Below are 23,389 nucleotides of genomic sequence, written 5' to 3'. Positions count from 1 at the left end.
TATATATATTTTAAAAAAAAAAAAAAAAAGCGAAATCTTATGAATATATAATTTATAGAAAAATTTAAATGGTGTATTATTTTATTTACAAAAACTTATACATTTTCTTAAAATTGATATTGTATAATTTATTATAATTTATTTTAATTAACTATTTATTATATTTTATATGAAATTTCTTTTAGTATCATTCAATTTTTAGAATAAGATCTAAATATCAATTACTTAAATGGTAAATACTCACCAACTAGAAATTTCAGATATGCTATGGAAGGATAGAACACTGCGAATTCTAAAATTGTTAGCGTGTTTTCAGCCCATATCTTTTCACTACATCTTAGTAAATTATATAAGATACTTTCACAAAAAATACGACACACTTGTGCACTGTCTAGCTACGAGTTAAATGAAGAATGGCAAGAAACTCCAAAGCCGTTGATTATAGAGACGCGTGATTATTTAAATATTCATTTTCGCTTTCCTTTTCAAGAATAGAATCCAAATGAATTGTTAATCTTCCTCCAAACTAAAACAAAGCATCTTCTCAGTGGCTTAGTTTATCATAAATAATTAACCACTTGGTCTCTTCAAAAAAGAGGAGCCGAAAGATAGCGTGATTCACTTGTTCAGTTGTAACGATAGAAATAAGAAAGATAGCAACAATTAACATTAGGTATAAATCCTTGTAGTATAGTCACGGTAGTTTGGTTCAGTTGAATCTCTAATTTATACTTCTATATTATAATTCGTACCTTGTCTTTCAAGATACGCTTAAGCAGTTAACAATAACATTGCAAAGAAGCCCTAAATCTACTTCTACTTGCATAATAAAGGCGTATTTAATTTTTCTACCTTTCCAATATTTTTAGTTTTCATCTCATGTCATTATTTTACTATAATTAAACTAATATCATTTACTAAAATGGTAACGAAGATTCTATTTATGGCCAGCATCCCCGCTATGAAAATACATTGTGACCTATATACACGACCTCGTTTTAGTTTTAAACTAAATGATGGCCTTAGAATTATAGCATTATAAGAGTTTCCACAGCAGTCAGTGAAACGCTCCATATTCTCACATAATTGTACAGTGCTTTATGTTTATCTGATTAATGGTTTTTCAAGAGTATTTATGTTGATCACAGAAATGCCCACTCTTTCAGAATCTGCTCATACAATGAGAAAATCTTTCTCTGGTAATAAGAATATTAATATTTAATACTAGTTTTATCTGCCTTAGTGATGGTACTAGTTCTGTGAGAACACTTAACAAGGCTTTGTTTTAGATTCCATGAATTGTCATGGCACCTCCATCAAAGTGCAGGGATAAAGCAAGTTTCCTTACGCTATCATTTTTCAAAAACTCTTCTATGATTAGCCAAAACCAACGAACATAAGCAAAATCGAATAATACTGGCTCACCTACAATAAGAATGTTCCTCTAAATTTTATTATGGTTATCCCATGGCCAGATGCATCTATTTGCTGCATATATTATATAGTGAGCTGCATCAAATATCCTCTGCCACTGCAAAATCCATTGCTTTTGTTTGCTGGCTTATGGTGTGTTGCATAGAGTTGATGATAAGCAAGCTATGATATTTCAAATTATATTTCGTATTTGTGATTGTGATTTGACTGGTATCTCCGTTCTCTATACATTACCTTTGCAAGGATTCCCATTGATTTTCTGTCATCAAGTGTTTCCATTTACTATAAGTTGTGAATGCAGAATGAAGACCGTTCATTGAAAGAGAGTACCGAAATTTTCGGAATTCATTTTGCTTCGAGTTTTAGTATCCTGTTTCAGCAGATAACGTACTACTTTCATGAAAAAGAAAATACCCATACTGGAAGTACACTACTTTGAAAGAAGTTAACGGACTCCTCCATGGGCCAAGGGTATCGTGTCATGTAACACATCACGTGTTAGTAGCCGGTAAAATTTGGAAGGATATGATGCTCCTTAGTCAGAGCAACTGTGTCCGGCTGAAATGGATGCAAGAAATGATCTCTCGGAGATTGATTGAAAGTGACGTTGTGTGGGAGGCCATGTTGCAGGCCTATGTGTGTGTGTGTGAGAGAGAGAGAGAGAGAGAGAGGCAAATTGTTGACAAATTGGATCATCCCAGGTCAACAATGAGTGATACCATACTGGGATGGAAGCGCAGGGAATCAGCTGCAAGTGCTACCCGCAGTGGACGACTCACCACACTCATCGAACATGACTCTATTGCTTGTTTAATGCGAAGATCCGGACATTAACTGAAAAACGAATCTGCGAAGAAACATTCAGAACCGAGGCTCACAACATAGGTTTCCACAGTAGGTCCGCAATATGCAAGCCCCACATTACCCGAACTAACATGCAGCGTCGTCTTCAGTGGTGAAAAGAGCGTACGCAGTGGGACGTAGAAGCTTGGAAAGGTGTACTATGAAACGACGAATTACGATACATCCTCTACTGAGCAGATGGACGGCTATGGATGTAGTGGATGCTTGTTGAACATCTCTTAACAGAGTGCTTAACTCCAACTATGAAATTCAGAGGTGGCGGTGTGATTGTAGGATCCAGGTTTGCCCTCGAACTTCTGTTTGTAGTGGCATGAACATTGAACTCAGAGATGTATCTGAACATTCTGGACGATACAGTGCTTCCTAATTTGTGATGTTTCTAGCGAATTGGCCAGTGTCGCTTTCAGCAAGCCAATAATGCACTGTGTCATAAAGCTGCTGCTATAACTGTATGGTGTGTACTCAAGAACGTCACTACACTTGACTGGCCTCCACAGAGCAGTGATTTCAAATCTACTGAATATCTGTACGATGAACTGGAGCATTTGGTCAAGGAATGTTCGCCCTACAACAGTTCAGAACCTCATTACATGCATACAGGAAGAATGGTCCAGAATTTCCATCGATCGCTCATTGTTGCAGGTTCTACATTTCATTAAGGTTGGCACCATGGCTGTTTGTTTCTCACACTATGGTGTCTACTGACTTCTTGCCAAGCAGTATACATTATTGTACGAAAATTATGCAGACCCTCCCATTTATATTAATACGTATTGCGATCCACATTGCAAAGCAAGGTATAAAGATAAAGGAGTGATGCTAAATGACTGAAATTATGCATATTACTAGAAATAGAGAAGTCTACAAAAAAACTGGAGTATCGTTCTGAAAGAATGATTTTTTTTTACAGCGACGTATATTAAAGAGAAAAGTTCCAGAGCTTAGGTGTTATGAAAGGACTGCTACATACTAACCAAATATTACCTCAAAACAATGTTCAGGTTTTACGTATCTTTCGGAAGTCATTGAGATTGTAGAGTAAGCTATTGGAAAGATGCGTATGAAGTGACGAATTACAATACAAAATCTTCAAATCAGAAAGGGTACATTTGGATACAAAGGCAAGGAGAATATTTAAGAGAGTGTACCGGCCCTGATAAGTGTCCTGGCTATGATGTAGGATGTTTATCTTGGTATGGATTATGATCTTCTTGTCGTAGTATCCGGGAAAATGAACTTCGAAAGCTGTTAACATGCTGGACAATTCCGCATTGCTCAATCTGTGACAAATCTAAAGAAACTCAACTGAGTATATGGTTTGACAAAACAGTAACGCAAAGGTTAGACTGGTCAAAACACTCTATCCGAATCATTTACAGTATTTTTGAAAAGACTATCGCCTGCAACTTCACTAAAGATAATTGAATGCCATTATGGTTGAAGAATTGATCAAACTACTGTGTCGTTTATTAACGACACAGTAGTACGAAGTATTAATTCTAAATACGAAAGCGGCACCTATTTATGGTCAAGGACTGATCAACAACGTATTGCGATTTCTGAAATTTGTGATGGATATGTGAAACACTGAACTGTTCTCTTAATTTTTGCAACAAAGTGTATATTCAGCTTTAACCAAGTACCGATTATCATGACATTACAAACAACTGTTCAGATTCAGGATAGTTTAGGTTGATTCCCTATCTAACTCGTGTCTACTGTTGTGAATGAGTCAATAAATGTATTTTATTTCGTCTTTGTGATGTTTGAAAGTATAAAGAAACGTATAGATAAATGTAGCAGAACGCTTAGTGAAACTAATGATTTACTGGAAAATGCCATGTGATGCTATGAAAAATAAGGGCTTAAAATGATTCCATCGATTTAAAATCGGAAGAACCACACAGTGGAAAGTAATCCACTCTCTGAACTACTAATAACATAAAATACGAACGAAACTGTAGGAGAGTGCATAATTTAGTTCAACATGAATGGCATTTATCGAGAAAGCAAAGGAGGCTGGAATTTCCAGAGGTTCGTATGACTCAATTTTGACCAATCTTACACACAATCTCTTACACAACAACAAAAATATCACTAACCTTTAATGGAGTATTTGACGAGCCTAGTGTCATGTAGTTCACATAATCCCGACTATACTTTTTCTCTTAATAGTCAATAATACGCATTTTATGGAAATTTTGAAACTTTCAAATAAAGTATTTTTTTTAAGAATTCTAACAATGTTACTATGTTCTGTGTAAACTTCCTTTTTTTCCTATAATGTCTACTTCAGTTTCTAAAATAGTCACTATTATTGATTATTAAAATATTTACCTAATAACTGCTAATTATCTTAACCGTTTTTAAACTCTGAACTTGACCTACTTTATTTAAAGTTTTTCTTAAATTAGCATATCAAGTGTTTATCCTCTTTTGTCTTAGTGACCTTCAGCAGTATTTGCGAATGTCAGGGAACTAACAGATGCAGGAATAGCTTAAGAGAAGTAGTGTCTATGGTGAAACTTAGGATTAATTTATTTCTTATATATATTACGAACAACAATTCCCGAAGGACTTTCTTACATAACCTAATATTTAGGCTAGGAACCCCCCCATCCCCCACCCAAGAGGCATTTTGAAAATTTCCTGTGGACATCATTCTACTTTTTTGCTTCAGTAGTGATTGTGTTTCTACCATGAAGTACGTTTTGCAAATAAAGCAGAAAACCCTCTTATGTGGAGACTTTGATTCTAACATGGATGCTTGCGAAACGCATAAGATGATTTTTTCATGCACCACTTTTCCCAAGAGTGTAAAGATATTTACGTATATATTTGTTTATTTAAATCGGCATGTATTTTAATCAGGAAACCCCCTGTGTTTGGCTCATCTTCATCGCTTGCAAATCCTTATTCACTCATTCAACTACTTGCTCCCGCAGCGGACTAAAGAGATCTGTTTAATACCACTGAACAGCGCAAGATCATTGAGTATGCAAATTCAAGATTCTGCAGGTGTGGTCCAGAGCCTCCTAAATGTAGGCTGCAAGCAACTGCATGCTAACTGATCTTGTGTAACTGTTTTATTGTGCAGCACGGTAATACAAGTAACAAACAGGTAGTTGACGACGAATGGCCAACCGTAACTAATCTGGTATGCTACAAGAGCGTTTAGATTAACGCTCCGTTAAAACACAAACATACTGTGCGTTGACCCCCGAAATTCAATAGTCATGAACTTCTTCGCTGATTGCTTTACTGTGAACTCCTTTGAGGGGTAGGTGAGGAGAGGAAGATGATGAAGAAACATTTGCTACGTATATTTGGACCATCTGGAGAAGAACGTTCGCTGATGCGATACCCTTAACATGCACAAATCAAATAACCTACGCTAACTACTCGACCTGGAGCAGGAGGGTTACGGACGATGTAAAAAATTAAAATGAAAACGTATAAACGTTATAAAAATAGAAATAGAAATTTTCAGTGTCCAATCAAGGAACTAATGTTCTATAGGTTTACAACTTTTCTTGAATGGGAGTCACATGAAAAAACAAACTCTCTTAAGACCAAAAAGATGGTCTTAAGACGTCTATTGGATGCATTCATATGATTGTATGATGAAACCACTTTAGTGAGAACGATAACTTTCAGGTTTGATTGGCTGTTACGTCATTTTTATGCACTTTCGTACTACCTTGTTCGAACCTTCTCATCAAATACCAGTTGTAGAAGCATTTTCAGTCATCCTGAATAAAATCTCAAGTCATAATATATTTGATTACTCCGAAATGGCAGTTACTCATATATTTCATTGTGTTTAGTAAAGTGAAGTCATATCAGCTTATATGTAGCTATACATTATACTCGATAGTTACGACCAGCGTTTTCTTGACCTCAATATTGATTTTGCCTTAAATCTTTATGTTAAATTCCTTGACACTCGAACATAATATTTCCAGAAAAAAACATTCGTTACTATTCCCATTGTTGAATGAAGATAAGAGTCAAATACCTTGGGCTTCATAAGAATGAGGAAAATAAGAATAAAAACAGACTAATAATTTCTGTCTAATTTTTGAACGTGCGTGATTTGTTCATTTACGAATTCGTCATTGTGTGTTATTAATTTAATAAACTCTGATAAGTTATATTTCAACAATACTATGTAATGTTTTCTTTTTAGTAGCTAGTGACGTAGCTAATAGCTAAATCTAATTGGCTAATGGCATGCTTGCAAACAAACTACAATTTATCGAAAAAAAGATTTTTCGATGAATTGAAGTTGTGATAGAGTCTTGCTTATCACGTGATTTTGGTGTTTCTCCAGCAGGAACTAATCAGCTCGCTTTGCTCGAAAGAGTTCTCTATTACCCCTTTGAATTTCTCCTACATGTACGTTTTTAATCTTCGTTTTTTTTTAAAATTTTTTATTTATTATTAAATTAAGAATACTCGTATGCTGCATGTTAACTGCTATACTGTACGACGAGTCTGTACTTCGACAGTCGTACGAGTTGAATAATTACTGATGACTCTGGGATTGTATTCATATATTTCTCTTTCCGGTCGTCCTTTTGGTCTTCCTGAAAATTTGCTAACTTCAGCAACACGTAGTCGCTAGCTACATAATAATAACAGACAGATATACACAATATAATAGAAAAGCATAAACTATTCATCACACTACTCGAACAAATGATCAGATGAAATAATTAATGTCTATCATTGCGTTATGTTTGCTAATTCTTTGCATGCTCTCACACTTCTAGTACAGCAGTGGCTGGCGTCAGCGTTTTTTACCGTGACCAGACTGAACCCTGCCTACGCATGTGAAGACGTGAGAATAATACCAATGTATTGATCAAATAAGAATTACATTAGTTGCTTGGCTGGTTGGCTGGTTATATAAATTTGTTTTCTATTAATAGTGAATCTCAATTAGAATATCTAGTTGTTTGCAAGAACGGCAAAATACAAACAAAATTGGGTTGTTCTTTAAATGATATTTCATAGAATTAATCCCAATATTACTTTTATTTTTTTTTTTTGTCATTTTTATGGCAAATTCTTCATACTTCAATAGAGTCCTAATCCTGCTCTAATAAAGAAAAAAAAAATCCACTTTCCTTGTATCTTTTCTTTCATATCTTGCATCTGTCCATCCTTTGGCCATTCTTTCTAACAGTTTTTCTTTTTATCATTCTGCAATACATTTTTTATCCTTTTACATGTTTCTTCACATCCTTACCAACTTAAGAATGGACTCCTCGAAAAGTCTAATGCAGTTTCAGTTTAGATGTCGTGTCCAAACTAAGCTGTCAGTGTGACATTCCAAGTTCAAGTTAAAAAGCCTATCATCTGAAATGACAACATGGCGTGCGAAATGTGTTTTTTTTTTAGTTAGAGTTACTGGGAAACTCAAAAAAAACTAACACACAATTGTTCACATTTGAGTTCACTAAGAACCATAAGAAATGCATTTTTCTCTCTGAAATTATTTCTCGATGATGAATGACCTACAAGAGAGAGCCACAGCAAAGGATTTGTAGTCAAGACATTACAGAATGCTTCTGTTTAGCTGCCAATATTATTGCACTTATCTCATTGCATTTTAATCATATTTAGAAACAAAACAAGTAAATTGAAGAATCACTAAGTTGTGTTAAATAATATGGTTTGCACTTTGTTACAGATATGGAACCTCAGGGAGGTGTACAGGATATTATAATAATACTACATGAAAAAGTTACACCATTACTAACTTCCTATCGATAATTTTCCTCCAAATTTTTCTGTTATCTGTCAGGACGACAATATTTTCAGACCTTATACTTCTGTCTTTTAGGACACAACATTTCTTACTGTATCAATCTGTCCAGACCTTGGTCTTCTTCCTCTGGATATTTTCTATGACATGAAATACCTGTTTTGCCATACCATCTTAGATTATCTCTCATTGTACATTCTTAAATGCTGACAATGTTAGGTTTCTCTTAATATCTTCGTTTTTAATATTAATTTTAAAATGATCCCTCATATGCTGTCTATGATCAGCTTTTTTTTTTTTTTTGCTTAATCCAGCTATCATACCCGTGAGTAGTAAAGATTGCTTTAAATAATTCCTCGTTTATATAGGTAGTATAATTTTTTGACTAATTTCTACATTATCCCCTATAAATTTATTTAGTTGACTCTTCGCCATGCCAGCTTTGCTAACAAAGATCAGTTTACCATTTACAGCAACTGACTAGTACTATCATAATGAATACAGTCAAAATGTTGAAGGAAACTAAACCTATGTCATTCTGGGGTAAATAGTCCTTACGAATTAAAATATCAAGTGAAAAGCAAATTAACTCTAGAATTAGTAACACAATTTTAATATTTAGGACGTGAAATAACAGTTTATGTAGATAATCAATTACATTGTTTTCAAGCAATCTATGATACTACCAGAAGAAGGACGAAAGGCAAAACAAGAAATGCATTTCGATTTTATAAAGTGATGATACCAACAATACTATATGGGTCAGAAAGTTGGATAGAGAGGGGGGGGGGGGGGGAGATTAGAATAGAATACAACTAAAAATTCTATGAAATTCTCAGAGCAGTTCAAAGATGTACCGGATATAATACAAAAAGAAGAAATATTGAAGGAACTAAGGAATTCAAATATAGGCAATAAATAATAAAATAAAAAAATACCGAAATAATTACAGAGAACATGTACGACGAATGGAATGAAGGAAGGTTACCGAAAGATGTAATAAAATATAAACCTGAAGGGAAAAGGGATGTAGGAAGAATTAGGAAGAGAATGAAGGTATAATCCTTTGATACAGGCTTTTAGCCTATAACTTGAAAGATGAAGAAGAATGTTATGGTTATTTGATTCACACAACTGAAATACAGTCAAAACAAGGTATCATTCAAACAATTTGACTGGTAATACAAAGACGCAAATCAGATTCTACCCAAGAATCTAAGAAACGTCTGTCAGTTAGCGTCGTAAAATATGGACTGTTCCAAGTAATGCCTTTTTTTTGTAGGTCATATGGGGTCACTTTATTGATGTTTAAATCTTGTAGACAGTTTGCTTCTTTGAAATTGCACCGAGTGCACCGATAACTATTAGGATGACTTTGGTGTGTTTAAGCCATAGCCGACCAACTTCGATTGCCAGATCTCGATATTTAGTAATTTTTTTCCAGTTCTTTGTTGTTAATGTTGTTATCTCTAGGTGCTGCGACATCGATAATCCAAACCTGTCAATGTTCGATAATTGTGATGTCAGATCTGTTGTTCCAAATGCCGATCAGTCTGTATTCTAAAGTCCCAGAGAATTTTTGCTGTTTCGTTTTCCAATACTGTCTCTATTTTATGCTGCCACCAGTTATCAGAAGTAGGAAAGCCATATTTTTTGCATACATGTCAATGAACTATTTTGGCCACTTGATCATGGCGGTATTTATAGTCAATTTCAGCTATTTTGCTGCAGGCACTGATTAGATGTTCTACAGTCTCATCTTTATGATCGCATAATCTGCATTCGCTGTTATTATTGATCAAAATTTTTGCTTTCATTGCATTAGTTTGTAACGCCTGTTCATGAGCTGCTAGAATGAATCCTTCCCTTTCGTTTATAATATATCCATATTGTAGCCAAGACATTAGTCCTAATCAAAGTCTTATACAGTGGAACCATTATATTCTTCCTTCTACACGTCACTAAACTCCTCATCATTGCTATAATCTGCTGTATTGTCCTCTGAAATTTTAGGTCTTTGTCCATAATCACTTCCACATTTCTCATTTTCTCACCTCCTCTATGATATTTTCACCAGTTCTATACTCTGCATCCAGTCTTTGCTTTCGAAATTTTAAAATCTTATACTTTGCAACGCTGAACTGGGACCCTCTGAGTGAGGGTCCCAGTTCGCACTCAGTCACTGCATTCTAGTGCTCTTGCAAAACCACAGCTCTACTCCTCACAGTTCTCTCCAATTTTACATAATCGGCAAATAACTGAAATTCAAATTAAACCTCTCACTATATCACTGTCATACAAGTTTTTACTTTTCATACAGCCAATCTCCAATCCAGCACACTAATCTCTTATCTAACGGCATTTGTTCTACTTTAATTACAGATTTTCATGTGACAACCTCTTAAAGGCCTTTGAAAAATTTAGGTATACCACTGTGTAAGCATCTCCCTTATTTAATGCATCTGTCACTTCGTTATAATAAGTAAGTGTCATACTAAAACACGATCTTCCTTTAGCCAATCCGTTATGATCATGAAACAAAATGTTACTGTTGTCATCTTAATTTTGAATCTTGATCCTAACTAACCATTATAACTATAACTCCAGACATATATTTTGGCTTATAATTCCAAATGAGTAGTCCTTTGGAATTTGGTCCTCTGTTAAAAAGGCATGTCCAGTTAACACCATATCAGGTTAGTTAACACCCTAAAACATTACCTCAAAAAGTGGAAACAACATCAAGCCAAAACGATAGCTTAAAACTACCTTTTAAAGGTAATCTTCCTTGCCTTCAGATAGATATTACTCCAAAATTTTTAACTAGCATATTTGAGCTGAAGCGAGTTAGTAATACTCATCGAGAATAACAGAATTTATCTTGTTCCTAAATAGATGAAATATTTTACTTGTCCTATTGGTTCAGCATTCAGGCTGCAGCTGTTGTTTTCCACGTATATTTTGTAGTATTTACAAATATGGGAACCAAACATACTTCTCATATGATCTCTCATATAATGCAATCAATGACCACGTCATTAGGGGAAAAGGTATGAATTTTCACTTGTATTAAACTGAATGCACGGACATTCCTTAACTTATAACGTAATCAAATAAGAATAATTACTTACAATTTTATATGATCAGGTTAGTTAATTTTTTAATCAGGACGACAAAACGGGTTGGTTAAGTTGCTTTTATTTGTATATATTAGTTTATATAAATAAACCTACATATTTGGAATATATTAAAATTTTATCTAACTATAGATTATGGCTGAAATTTCAGTCATAATTTTAAATCCAAATTTCTCAAATGACGTAACGTCTTCCTGTTGGTTTGCAGTTTGTTAGTTTTATATTATTTCATGTCATGTTAATAGTTATCTATTTTAATGTAATAGTTGTATTTCCTTTACAGTTGTAAGTTTTTATTTCATTATATTAAAAATTAATTTAACCGGAACTAAGTTCATTTTAAAACTTCATATCCCTAAATAGTTCGTTTAGTTAGTCGGAATATGAAGTTTGCAAAATTAAGTTTTACTTATATTAACTCAAAAGAGATTGCCTGTTCGCTTTCTAAGACCAAAGCAACAGCAATATAAGGCCAGTGCATTATGTCTGTTAATTGCTTTTTTTTCTGTCCAGTTGGCCTGTCTTGAGGGATGTAAAACCTGAGTTTCCAGAAAATGAGACCGATATGAATCGCCTTCAGATGAAAAGCCTTATGCGCTGTCCGTCAGTAGCTTGTCACTTGAGAGAATGACCCTGGATCTGTTCGGATTTTACCCCAGCAAAATAGAAAAACTGTCCATTGAAACACGCATTCATTCGAGAGCCTTAAAAGCCATGCATAGAGCCGGAGCACCTTATGTCGGTAACTTTCAACTACGGGAAGTTGACTAAGAAGAACAGTTTAATGCAACATCAATGATAAGTTGTTCTTATTGTATGGACTTAGTTTTTGTAAGCATTTTTAATTGTGTTTTCTAATTAATGTTATGAAATTTATATTCACATCATGATTTATATTCAGTATTTATTTGCACACTATCTTATTTTTAAGATGAAAACAAATACTGAATATAAAGATTTCTTTCAAATAATGAAGAAACAATCAGAAGAATTAAACTAATTCAAATATTGCTAATAGCAATGACTTTAATTCTGTGCATTTTCACATAGACCAGCACAATCAACAGTCTCTGGTAAAGCAAACCGTTCATATATGAAAATAAAATTCGTTTAACTGTACTCGTAACAAAAAAAAAAAAAAAATGAAAGAAAGTAGAGGAAAATTTTGAAAAACGTCCAAACGCTTGCCAACTTAAGCTTTAAAGCTATTTTTGTCTAACTTCTCAAATAGACTTCGTTCTTATTGATCGGAAAGTAAGCATTAGCTTTTACGTAAGCTTAGCTGTATATCTACAAGTATTTATTCTACAAAAACGTCATTTCAATCTACTTTCTTGCAGTACGTAAACGGGATTTAAATCGCAGAAAATTTTATTGATAAACGCGTATTAAGACAGCGACAAATAATCTTTCATTCTGACTTTCTGTTTATTAATTTAGTGCTACCTCTAATATAATTCAAGATATTACAAGTAAACTCTTAGATGACGTTGACATTTCTTGTTCTTATAAACAGATCAAAACTATTGGTCATTTAAGTGACTCTGTTTCCATCCATTTGAGTTTCATTGCTTGACCTTGGCAGTTCATATTCAGTGGGTTAGAGAAGCGAAGTTCAGTAGAAAATTATTGATTACTATCGCGTTGTCTTAGGCATAGACATGCAATGCGGTGTCAAGGGATCTGTCACTGCCATGGCCCATTACAAGAGGAAATACGCGCATATAATGATAAAAGCCACGAAATGTAGGTGTGAAACACACACAAGTGCATAATAGGCTGTCTGGATGCTTTTCTGCAATTCTTTTCTATTTATTACAAGGTGACATGCAGAAATGGAGCTAATCGAAGGCACCTTTTCAGGCGTGGTGAAAGGGTGTGGTTCTAAGTATATCCGTTTGATTCATACTTGTGGCCATTTCTAAGGTACTTTCAACTTCTGGTAATGGGTAAGTTTCGTAGAAATTGGGATTGGCTTAGCAATGGTCATGAATCCAAGATATTGCTTAATATAAGAAATACTAATCCTAAAGATCCTCATTACGAAAGAATTTACTTGTTGAACTTTGACTGGCAGTTATCCAGACGTGTTTTATGTATTTCAAAGCCCATATTCACAGATGCAGTTGGGGATATAGTGGACTGATCTGATTGGCTTCATACTCTGCAGCGTTTTTTTTTTTTTCAAAAATGAAACTCAATCTAAATCTCTTCTAATTAGACTGATGTTTAGCCCTGTTTGTATATCTGTCTAGAACTAAACTAAACTAAGCTACATAAAATAACAAAAAGACACATTACAGAAAGATTAAAAAAAAACAAAAAAACAGGCCGTTCTTATTCACCAATATCGACGCAACTATTCCTGATTCTCATATGAATTTGAGTGACGACTCTTCAAATATTGTTCTATATGAGAATATTCTATGTCGGAGTACCCAATATGGTTAAGTGCAATTCTTTATCCTTATAGATTTTCTGGTATAACTCGGAAAAGCTTCAATTACCTTGAAACAGATGTCATAGTGAGTTATCCCTAAAGGTTTTAATAGTTATCGAGGTGTCTTTCAAGGTCGTAGGTCGCTTCTTTTAGCAACTCAAACTCTTCTGGCTTAATTGGTTTCCATGCAGTGGGAAATAAGTGTCCAGTCGTCATACAAATGATTCACTCACACGGACATAAAACGAATGGCATTTTTGAACGGTACAAATGACGTGATATCATTTAGCAGTTATTATAATTTAACAAATAAAATGTCCAACCGAAAAAAAGCTACCTTTTAGTCCTACACAGTTCCTCCCTTCTTCCCTCCCATGGTGATATACTGTCGTTATCAGAGATCCCCTTTTTTGAATTTTCGTAATATGCTTGATGCAAACATGTCACGCGTCCTGATGTGAAGGTCACCAAAAGAATCAATTACGTTTAAGAGTGGATGTACACATGAACACGTTCTGAGTTTGTTTTTGTAGTTTAGTCTGCCCTTACAGGCCTACGCGTATACTCTATTTAGAAATAGTAATTTCTTTATTCACACCAGCTAATGTAGTTACTATTTTTGGTCATCTCAGATTTAAATATATTGCAATCCTCTTCCCTTTCTCTATAATGTTTTCCTTCCATTAATTTTTCTAAATTTATTTTTGTATTTAAATGGAAGTTTTTAGCTTCTCTCTCTGTCTCTCTCTTTCTTTCTTTCTTTCTTTCAGCCAGAGGCGTAGCAAGGGAGGAGCGGAGGAGGAGGTTCGCCCCGGGTGGCACTTTGAACCTTTTTGAACTTTTGCAGTTAATTCTAAAATGCAGTCTCAAGAACTCATTTCCAAATATTGTAATACTACTGTGAATTTTCCTCACAATTGCTGTAACCGTTGCTAGATGCGAGTGGAGTTTTTCTAAATAAAATGGATTAAGAATTACTACATTATTATGAAATAGACTTCGCCAATGTCGTCGATGATTTTGCTAACAGAAAAGCAAGAAAAATAACATTTTAGAATGTTGAAATTAAAGTTTTACTTCAAAAATAAACATACTGTTTTAATTTATTTCCCTATACGTCATTTTGACTTTTTGTAGTATTTTTGGTGTGTATTGAGAGAGGAGACAAACTCAGGGATCGCCCCGGGCGGCAAAAGCTCTAGCTACACAACTGCTTTCAGCTTCAACTGTTCCCCTCTTTCACTTCCTTTTTAAAAAAGCAGCTTATCTGTTTTTCTCCAATTTACTACATTTAAAATTAAAATCATTTGGAATAATTAAGTATATTAGATTAATATCATTCCGATCAAGAATGAAGATATTCATACTCATAAATATTCGATATTTCTTAATACTTTATTAAGTGATTAATTTATCAGCCGATTATAGGATCTCAAAGGAAATGAAATATCTTTCTTTAGTAGTTAAAAACTCGATAATTATTCGATTTAAATTAAAACGAATAATTATGACTTTAACTCATATTCCATTGCGAAAGCATTTGGTTTTTCTTACATTATCACTGGTTTGTGTGTTTGCATATCCTCCGTAATTTAGTCAGTATCGACTGTGTCCTTTGGTCGGAAAAACCTTGCTTGAAGTCTCATTTGAGACAAAGAGCCTTTATTATTTTTATTTTTTTATTTTATTTTATTTTTATTTATTTATTTATTTTTATTTTTTGAACGTAAGTTAGCCAGTCTCATAGAAAGGTGCCAGGGTTTACCTCTTGAAAAGAGATAAATCATTCTAATGGTAGATGAGCATAATTATGGAAAATAAAATTATGTCCACCACACAAATGATAAATATGGTTTTTGGTTAAACTTTTGTGGTAATGAATGATGTCACTATAAAATAATGCAATTACAAGACTCACTTTTTCATTATTGTCCACATCCTTTCATTATATTTTCAGTTACACTTAGACTAACACATAGAAATGATGAATTTATTATTTAGCGTTTGACTAAGAAGAATTCATGAATATGCTACCACCGCACACACACACACACACAAAAAAAGTACGTACAAGATAATAAAATGCATAAGACATGTATAAACGAATACAACAGTGTGAAGAGACACCATAGTCATATATACATATAAAAATATACAAATAAGCATAAAATTAAAAATCTAACTTCGACAGACAATCAACAGCATCTATAGAAACTGTTATAAAGTCAGTTTCTGGTCCCATGAAGGCTCTGCAAGGAGAGTCAAACGTGATATGTTGTATAGTTTGGTTATCCTCGCCACAGTCAAAAGATGAGTTTGGTCTTATTCCCCAAGTAAATGATGAAGCTCCGCACCTACAATGCTTGGTGCGAACTCTATTTAAGGAGGTCCATATTTTTCGAGGTAGGTCGAACCCTAATGGAGAGATATTTGGGTTAAAGACAGTCTGCCAGATTACGGACTTAGGCAGTTCGTTCTGTCTGCGATGTTATTGGTGACTTGATGTGAGCCTCTGTAATGTAAAGCTGTCAATATCAGAGCGTATAGGAAGCAGTGGGTTCCGGCAAATTTTGTTATATTCGCAAATCAGGTTGATTTGGCGTCGTAGTTGTGGCAATTATATGTGGCTCAGAACTGGTAGCCAGTATGATGGAGTACTCTTTATGGTTCCAGAAATGATATGCATTGGCTGATTCAGGACAGTATCAAAGTATCAATTAATTGAACGTGCGTACTGTTCAGCCAGAGAGCTAAGCAGTATTCAGTGGGGTGAGTAAATGAGGCCAGAGCAGATGTCCTTAATGTGGCGGCACAAGCCCCCCCCCCCCAGGTTGTTTCAGTAAGTTTATGCGGTGGGTTATTTCTAGTCCTGAGTTTGGCAGCAATATTAGAGAGATGTCTATTAAAGGAGGAGAGGGTTCTGTCTAGGGTTATGCCGCGATACTTTGGATTAAAATTGTGCGGTAGTGTGTTCCCATTTAGTGGCACTATTAAAATGTCACATGCAATACTATTGTTCAAATGAAAACAGCAGATTTCACTCTTGGTAGTGCTTGGAATAAGACGCCACTTCTCAAAGAGGTGGTTTAGCTCCTCTAGGTCACTAGTTAGTATGTGCTCTATAGTACAGATGTTCTGGTGTTGGAATGTGATGCACAGATCATCGCATATGCGAATTTTCTAGACGTTATCCTTGGAAGGTCAGAAATATACAAATTGAATAGAAGAGGGACCAGAACTGACCGTTGTGGGAGTCCATTGTTAAGTGTTCTTGACTTACTCATATCATCATCTATAACTACCTGTATCATTTTATTAGACAGAATACCGTTGATCAGATGAGTTAATTTTTACATTTCAATATTTTGAGGAGCTTGTAGATCATGCTGTTCCTCCATGCAGTGTCATATGCGGCTATCAAGTCTATAAAGACTGCGCCAATTTAAAAGCATTTTTCGAAACTAAATTCTATATGAGTTGGTAGGGCCATACCTTGATCTTCGCAGTTGCGCCCGGATCTGAGACCGACCTGTTCATGAGGGAGAGTTATATAATTAATTATAACAATAATTAATAATAATAGGTTTATCAGAGGGCTTTCAAGGTTTCAGGATGGCTATTATCTTTGATTTTTTAAAATTCTGCTGGTCATCTACCACTCTGTAGAATATTAGAAAAGAATTTTGTCAGCCATTCCACTGTATTTGATCCAGAGGTTTTTAAAAATTCAGGGTGAATAATATCAAATCCAGGCGCTTTACCAGTTTTTACTCCCTGGAGTTCAGCAAGAAGTTCTTCTGTGAATGGATTGGATAGATTGGTAGCTCCAGAACAAACGTCTTTAAGTCTGGTCAATTCCTTCCTAATTATTTTAGTGTGGGTGTTTTCTGATTTATCTCTAGACAGATTCACTATCCGATTGGCAATACAGTTGGCACTAACAGCAGCTTTCGCGTGGGGGCGATGGCAATTACCAACCAACTTTTTAAGGAGACTCTATGCCTTGCTGCTGTAATGTTTAAAGTTCAGCCTTTCGATGGTGTCAATCCATTTGTTCTCTCTAGCTAAATTAATGCTGTCAATAAGATCATCTACAACATCTACACATCCGATATTCAGAAAGTCGTTATAAAGTGGGCTAGTTTCGCTCCAGCCAGGTATGTATTATTTTCTAGCACCTCTAGGGATGTGTTTTTGGCTGTAGAAATTACTATTTTCAGGAATCTTCGGTAGTTACAAGGTTGTGGTGGAATCCAGCGCACATTTTTATCTAGTTCTGATCAGAAGCTGTTCCAATTTGCCTCGAAAAAATTCAAAAGTGGCATTGGTATGGTTTCAGTAATTGGGATTTGAGGGCCCACCTCAATAAAGACAGGACGGTGTTGACTGTGTGGGAATCTTCCTAAAATACGACGGCTGGTCGGTACTGGAAGGTCCCTTTGATTGGTTGTAACAAAACATAAGTCAGGATTGGTGCTACTATTCTATTTAGCCGAGTCAAAAGTGCGATTATCATTGGGATCGAAAATCAGCTGCATGTTGTTTGCCTCTTCCCACTCGGCTAGCTTGGCACCATTTACATCAATTTCTCTATAGCTTCATTGGGTATGAACTGTTAAAGTCTCCAATATAAACAGCAGGGTGCATTAAGGCCGGCAAAACTTCATGAGACCAGCTTGTAGATGGTGGGTTGTAGACATTAACTATTTTTAGAAACTATGAATGAAGAAGAAGAATAAGCAGTACGGTGAACAAGAAGTTGAACTGAAAATAGACTTCCCCCCCACCAAAAAAAAGAGGAAGATAGAATGAAAGAGGAGGATGTGAAGTTGATACCGTAAGCTTGAAGCTGAACTGTGTATTAATGTTGATAAGAAACCCCGTGTTTCCACATGCACAGAAGAAAGTGGAAGAATGATGATGACCAGGTTTTGTCGGAGGAGAACCCTACAGCAGCCGTATGAGACTAGCTTACTCACTTTCATTTGTAAAGCCCCAAAAAGTTAGGACTCAGTCTGTTTATGAGATCATTGATGCTTAATGGGAACAATTATTAAAGCATGTATGTATGTACACTATGAAATATGTGTGTGAAGACAATATTTGAAAACTGTGGATATTATGCAGTTAGTAATGTAAGCGTCCTTTATCTATATTACTTTTAGTCACCTACATAAGTACATCTGCCCAGCTGAAAATCAAAAATTGGAGCTCTGTAGTAAAAAAACGGCATGGATTTTGTGTGTAATACAAAACTGCATTTTTGGATTTTGTTTCACACTTCCCTTTTGTAGAATCACAGAAAAGCATTAACTGCATCACATCACGTTCATCGCTGTTAGCCATCATTCTATACCGTACAAGAGCTATTAGAGACCAATATTATTCATTGACACAAAATTACAACGTAATCAAATAATTCCGTCACACAAAAAGAAGGTTTTGTGCCGTATACGACAAGAGATTAATCACATGCAGTTTCATAATGTTAGTTGTTCATGCATCGACTGCCTTCGAGCAGTATTATTATTATTATTATTATTATTATTTGAATACTGTATATGTTCACCTAAAAATATTTTAAGTTCACTGCCCTTGAAGATGATCCACGTCAAGGACGTCCAAAAAGTGTAGCAATACCAGAAATCATTGATCAAGTGCACGATATGGTATTGGATGATCCGCGTGGTGTCCAAGTGCGTGAAATTGCTGAGACTAGAGGCATTTAAAAAGAACGAGTAGGATATATTTTGCATGAAGAATTGCAAATGAAAAGGTTGGAAACTGTGGAAATTAGATAAAAAAAAAATAGTAATGGTTACAATCATTTATGTAAACTATTAAATATGTAGGAAGGCACTATTTCAAATTTTGGACATTATACAGTTAGTAATATAAATTACTTATCTACATCACTTTTTATTATTATAAGATGAATGGCGTTGAGTTTTCTGGAAACTATTGGCACCTGTACTATCACAGGTGCCAATAGTTTCGCAAGGGTGTTTAAAAATGGATAATCAAAAATATTGGAGCTTTCTAATGCAAAACAGCATCGATTTTGTGGCACATTTTTCTGTTTATATTATCAATGATAATGTCAGCCAGTGTTATCCATCATGCTGCGCTGTATAAAACTGTACAGATCGCTGTTATTCATTGACACAACACTACAATGAATTAGATCTGTGTGACAGAAACCTACAGCTTTGTGTTTCATACGAAAGAGATTAACCGCATAGATACGTTTAGTCATGCTTTTGAATCAACGGCCACGCCAAAAATGAATTTCAATCTACTGCGATGTTAGCTGTTTTTTATTATTATCCCAAAACATGATAACGTCTCCGTAAACTTGTGCTACTATGATTATTATCTGAAAACGATCAATAATACAACAAAATGCTACACGTTTTATTTAAGTAATGTTTTTAAAAAAATTAAAATGGTGTATCATTATATTCTAATTATATTCTAGAATTTAGAAAGAAAGAAATCGACATGTTTTAATTAAAATCGCTGAAATAGTTAATAAACATCCTTTATAAAATAAATAGCTAAATACTGTGGTTCATTTTGTTATCTACAAAATATGAAGTCATAGGTTGAAGTGTGTGAACTGTTTTTATTTCACTTATCGTGATATTTGAGGTTTGCTGTAGCATTAGGATTTTCCGTAGAATTACGAATTTCTTTTTAAGTATTCACATGTATACAAAGCATTTAGTTAAACAAAAATAACATTCTTGTTATTCATTGGATACAACACTATCGGATACAACACTGTTCAACATTTGTTGAACAGTGTTGTATCCGATATTTGGAAAACGTAATTTCATGTTGAAAAGATCGGGAACAGCGAAAACTCTGTCTCTGAATCAAACTGATTTTAGAACCCTATGCTAAATGCATAAGATTTCTGATTAATACGATTTAGAACGATATCCAGATCCATTTCTCTTTACCAATGAAGTGACGCATAGCAGAACCACTCACCAAGGAAGGCGTTGGTCTTTACAATTTACGCCCAAAACAGCAAAACTTAAAATGCATTCAAGCTGCAGTAAAATCGGTTTGTGTGTGCAAGGTTATATAATTTCTTTATGGCGAGTTCCTAGGGTTGGCCTTGCGTGTTTGCTTATCCATGTTATTCGGGTAGCGATTGCGAGATGAGCCAAATATTCTTGCAAGCCTACTGCAGGTTTCAAATCGGAAGTCGATTTCCAGGTTTATTATTGCCTACTATGTATATCCATTTCATTGTTGGACAATTTGTATGCTGGAAGCACAATTGTTCTAGCCGGAAAGAATAATCTAAAAGTAATTAAAAGGAAAATAGAGGGCGCTAAAGATCACGTGCTGGCATATTGTTATAAGTTGTTATTTCTCTCGCCACACCAAAAGCTGATTGACAAAAACGACTTACAACACTGGAACAAAATGAAAAGGGTTATTATTAGCGAAACGCATGCAGAAGTATTCTTTGTTTTAGTTTTTATTTCACGATGACTTAGTGATGTTTATTTTATCTCGAAACAAATTGAGAAAGAATATTGAAATGAGTGACGGTTATTTTCCACTCGTTCAATAGATACCCTTACTCGTAAATGGAAGAGACCACTTAGCGCTATAAAGAATGATTATCTGTCAATCAAAATCTTTTTTTTTTTATTCTGTAATTAGCCACATGAACCACAATATTTTGGTTACGAATATGTTTGTGTTAAAATGAACTATAGCGTCTTTATCTAGCAGAAAAAAGAACATCATGAAATATAACTCCAGTAAGGGGGGATGAACACGAACAAATCCATTAAATCCAGAGTTTACAGTTAAACAACTGAAACAAAGAAAAAACAAATTCACTGAAAATTCAATGATACGAACCGAAACGTGCCATCAAGGATGGTAAATTGATAATAAATCGAGTTAGACAGCCTATTTAAAGAGTTTTTGATTTAGGCCTTATATATTTGTTAATTTATAATATATTTACAAAAATTAAAAAAAAAGTTATATGTGAACTTGAAACAGAATCGTTAAATGCTGTGAACAAATTGAAATGAGGATTTTTTTTGTCGTGTGGTAATCATCGCATTGTTTACAGTGATTCTGCTTGTTGTAACACAACAAACTTGACCATTTCTGTTCCATTGATGTGGACTTTGACTCTGTCTTGATATCGTTAAAAAGTTAGCTGCTGTTTTGTCATTTCTAAAGACATTGTTTTATGATATGACCAGTGACCAGCAATGACGGAATTAAAAACATAGCAGAAAACTGGAAAAACATGGAATAATAGTTAAAAAGAAGTTGATTTCTTTTCCCCATTTATAACTAACAATTTGTTCAACTGTATCTCAAGCTAAAAGTTAATTTTAGAGCAGTTTCTAATGTTGTGCCACTGAATATTATTTGACTTAACTTTTCATTGGTATAAAGAAAATGTTGTCAGTTGTCAGTTAATCTGATTGATTTCATAATTGGTATTTTGGTGGAATTACAATTTATGAAATTGTGTTTACAAAAGACTAATGAGGATGTTTTGAACTGATAACTGTGCATATTTATAGTTTACTGTTGAATTTTCCACTAGTGAATATTCTTTTAATTCGTTTCAGACATTAGACGACATGATATTTTATAATCTCATGCACTTTGTTTATTATTAAAGTCAAGTTTCTCAAGAACAAAATTCAAGATAAAAGAAAAGTGCACTACAATTAACTGAACTCAAAGCATGAAGAAAATACAAATACGACAATTGCTTTTACAAATCTGCTCGAAGCTTTAGAATAGGCAATGAAGTACCGACAAAACTCTAATAGCACTTACCTCATCTATCAGATGGGACGCCTCGGTAACGACATCATCTTTATCCACCTGTTTCAACAGCGTTTCCACCGCCAGCCAGTCACCTCTACGGCAAAGAATTAATATCCTTTGTAATATTTGTGCTGGACCGGGAGTTGGAGCTCCTCCAGAAGAAGACGAGGGAGTTTTGTGTCCATCATCTGCTTGAGGTGGAGTTGAAACTTTCGGTTCAGCCCCGGCAGCCGCTTGTTGTTGTAATCCTTCGGTAACTTTCGCCGGTTCCTTTGGTGGCGATGTCGGTTGACCTTTGGGGTCATTACCCACTTTGAGACCTGGCATGTCTTCGAATATATTAATGATAGGGGATAGGGGAAATAATTAACGGGTAATGTTTTACCTATTCACTAACGGTATAGACATCGCGCTGGTGGCACACTTACGACTTGACTGACATGTCATTACTGGTGCGGCTAGTACGGCAGCGCCTCGTGCCTCAGAATGTGTCGGCAACTGTAGTTACCTGGAATCACGGTCATGCCCAGTCGACATTGGGGTGATGGGCTTTGTTATTGGCTACATTCCACATATACCTTCACTCACTCTCGCTCATTTTCTCCCTGTCGCTCTACTTACATGATTGCAGCAATTTATGGAGTTTCGGTAGCTACACTAATGTAAGCAGGTTACCTTGTGTGTGTGTGTGTGTGTGTGTGTGTGTGGTAATTGTTTCAATTCTCGAAACAGGGAGCACTTTTTTTAATCATTTAATAAGAGAGCTCATGTTAAAATATACATCATTTAGTGGTGAATGTACATCTTCAGATATGAACTGGATGGAAGCAGATTACAAGAAAGAAAAAAATATACCCATTCAGATAAGACTACTAGAATGAATCGAATGTGATCTCCGAATACTCTGAGAAGTGC

The 23,389-nt window shown here is 34.8% G+C and overlaps 1 protein-coding gene across 1 annotated transcript in view; it reads right to left on the bottom strand.

The window, feature by feature from the left end:
- Positions 1 to 22,801, bottom strand: part of LOC150106720 (uncharacterized) — a 129,685-nt gene extending 106,884 nt beyond the window's left edge. The window contains exon 1 of the mRNA XM_090393460.1: positions 22,484 to 22,801. Coding sequence (XP_090249586.1) covers positions 22,484 to 22,801 — 318 coding nt within the window. The remainder of the gene's footprint in view (positions 1 to 22,483) is intronic.
- Between the last annotated feature and the right edge of the window lie 588 nt (positions 22,802 to 23,389).

Source organism: Typopeltis vanoorti, chromosome 5 (assembly GCF_054136105.1).
Source record: "Typopeltis vanoorti isolate ZY-2024b chromosome 5, IOZ_Tvanoo_1.0, whole genome shotgun sequence".
NCBI lineage: Eukaryota > Metazoa > Arthropoda > Arachnida > Uropygi > Thelyphonidae > Typopeltis > Typopeltis vanoorti.
The sequence above is the reverse complement of the archived record's forward strand: the minus strand, read 5'-3'. Positions and strand labels throughout refer to the sequence as shown.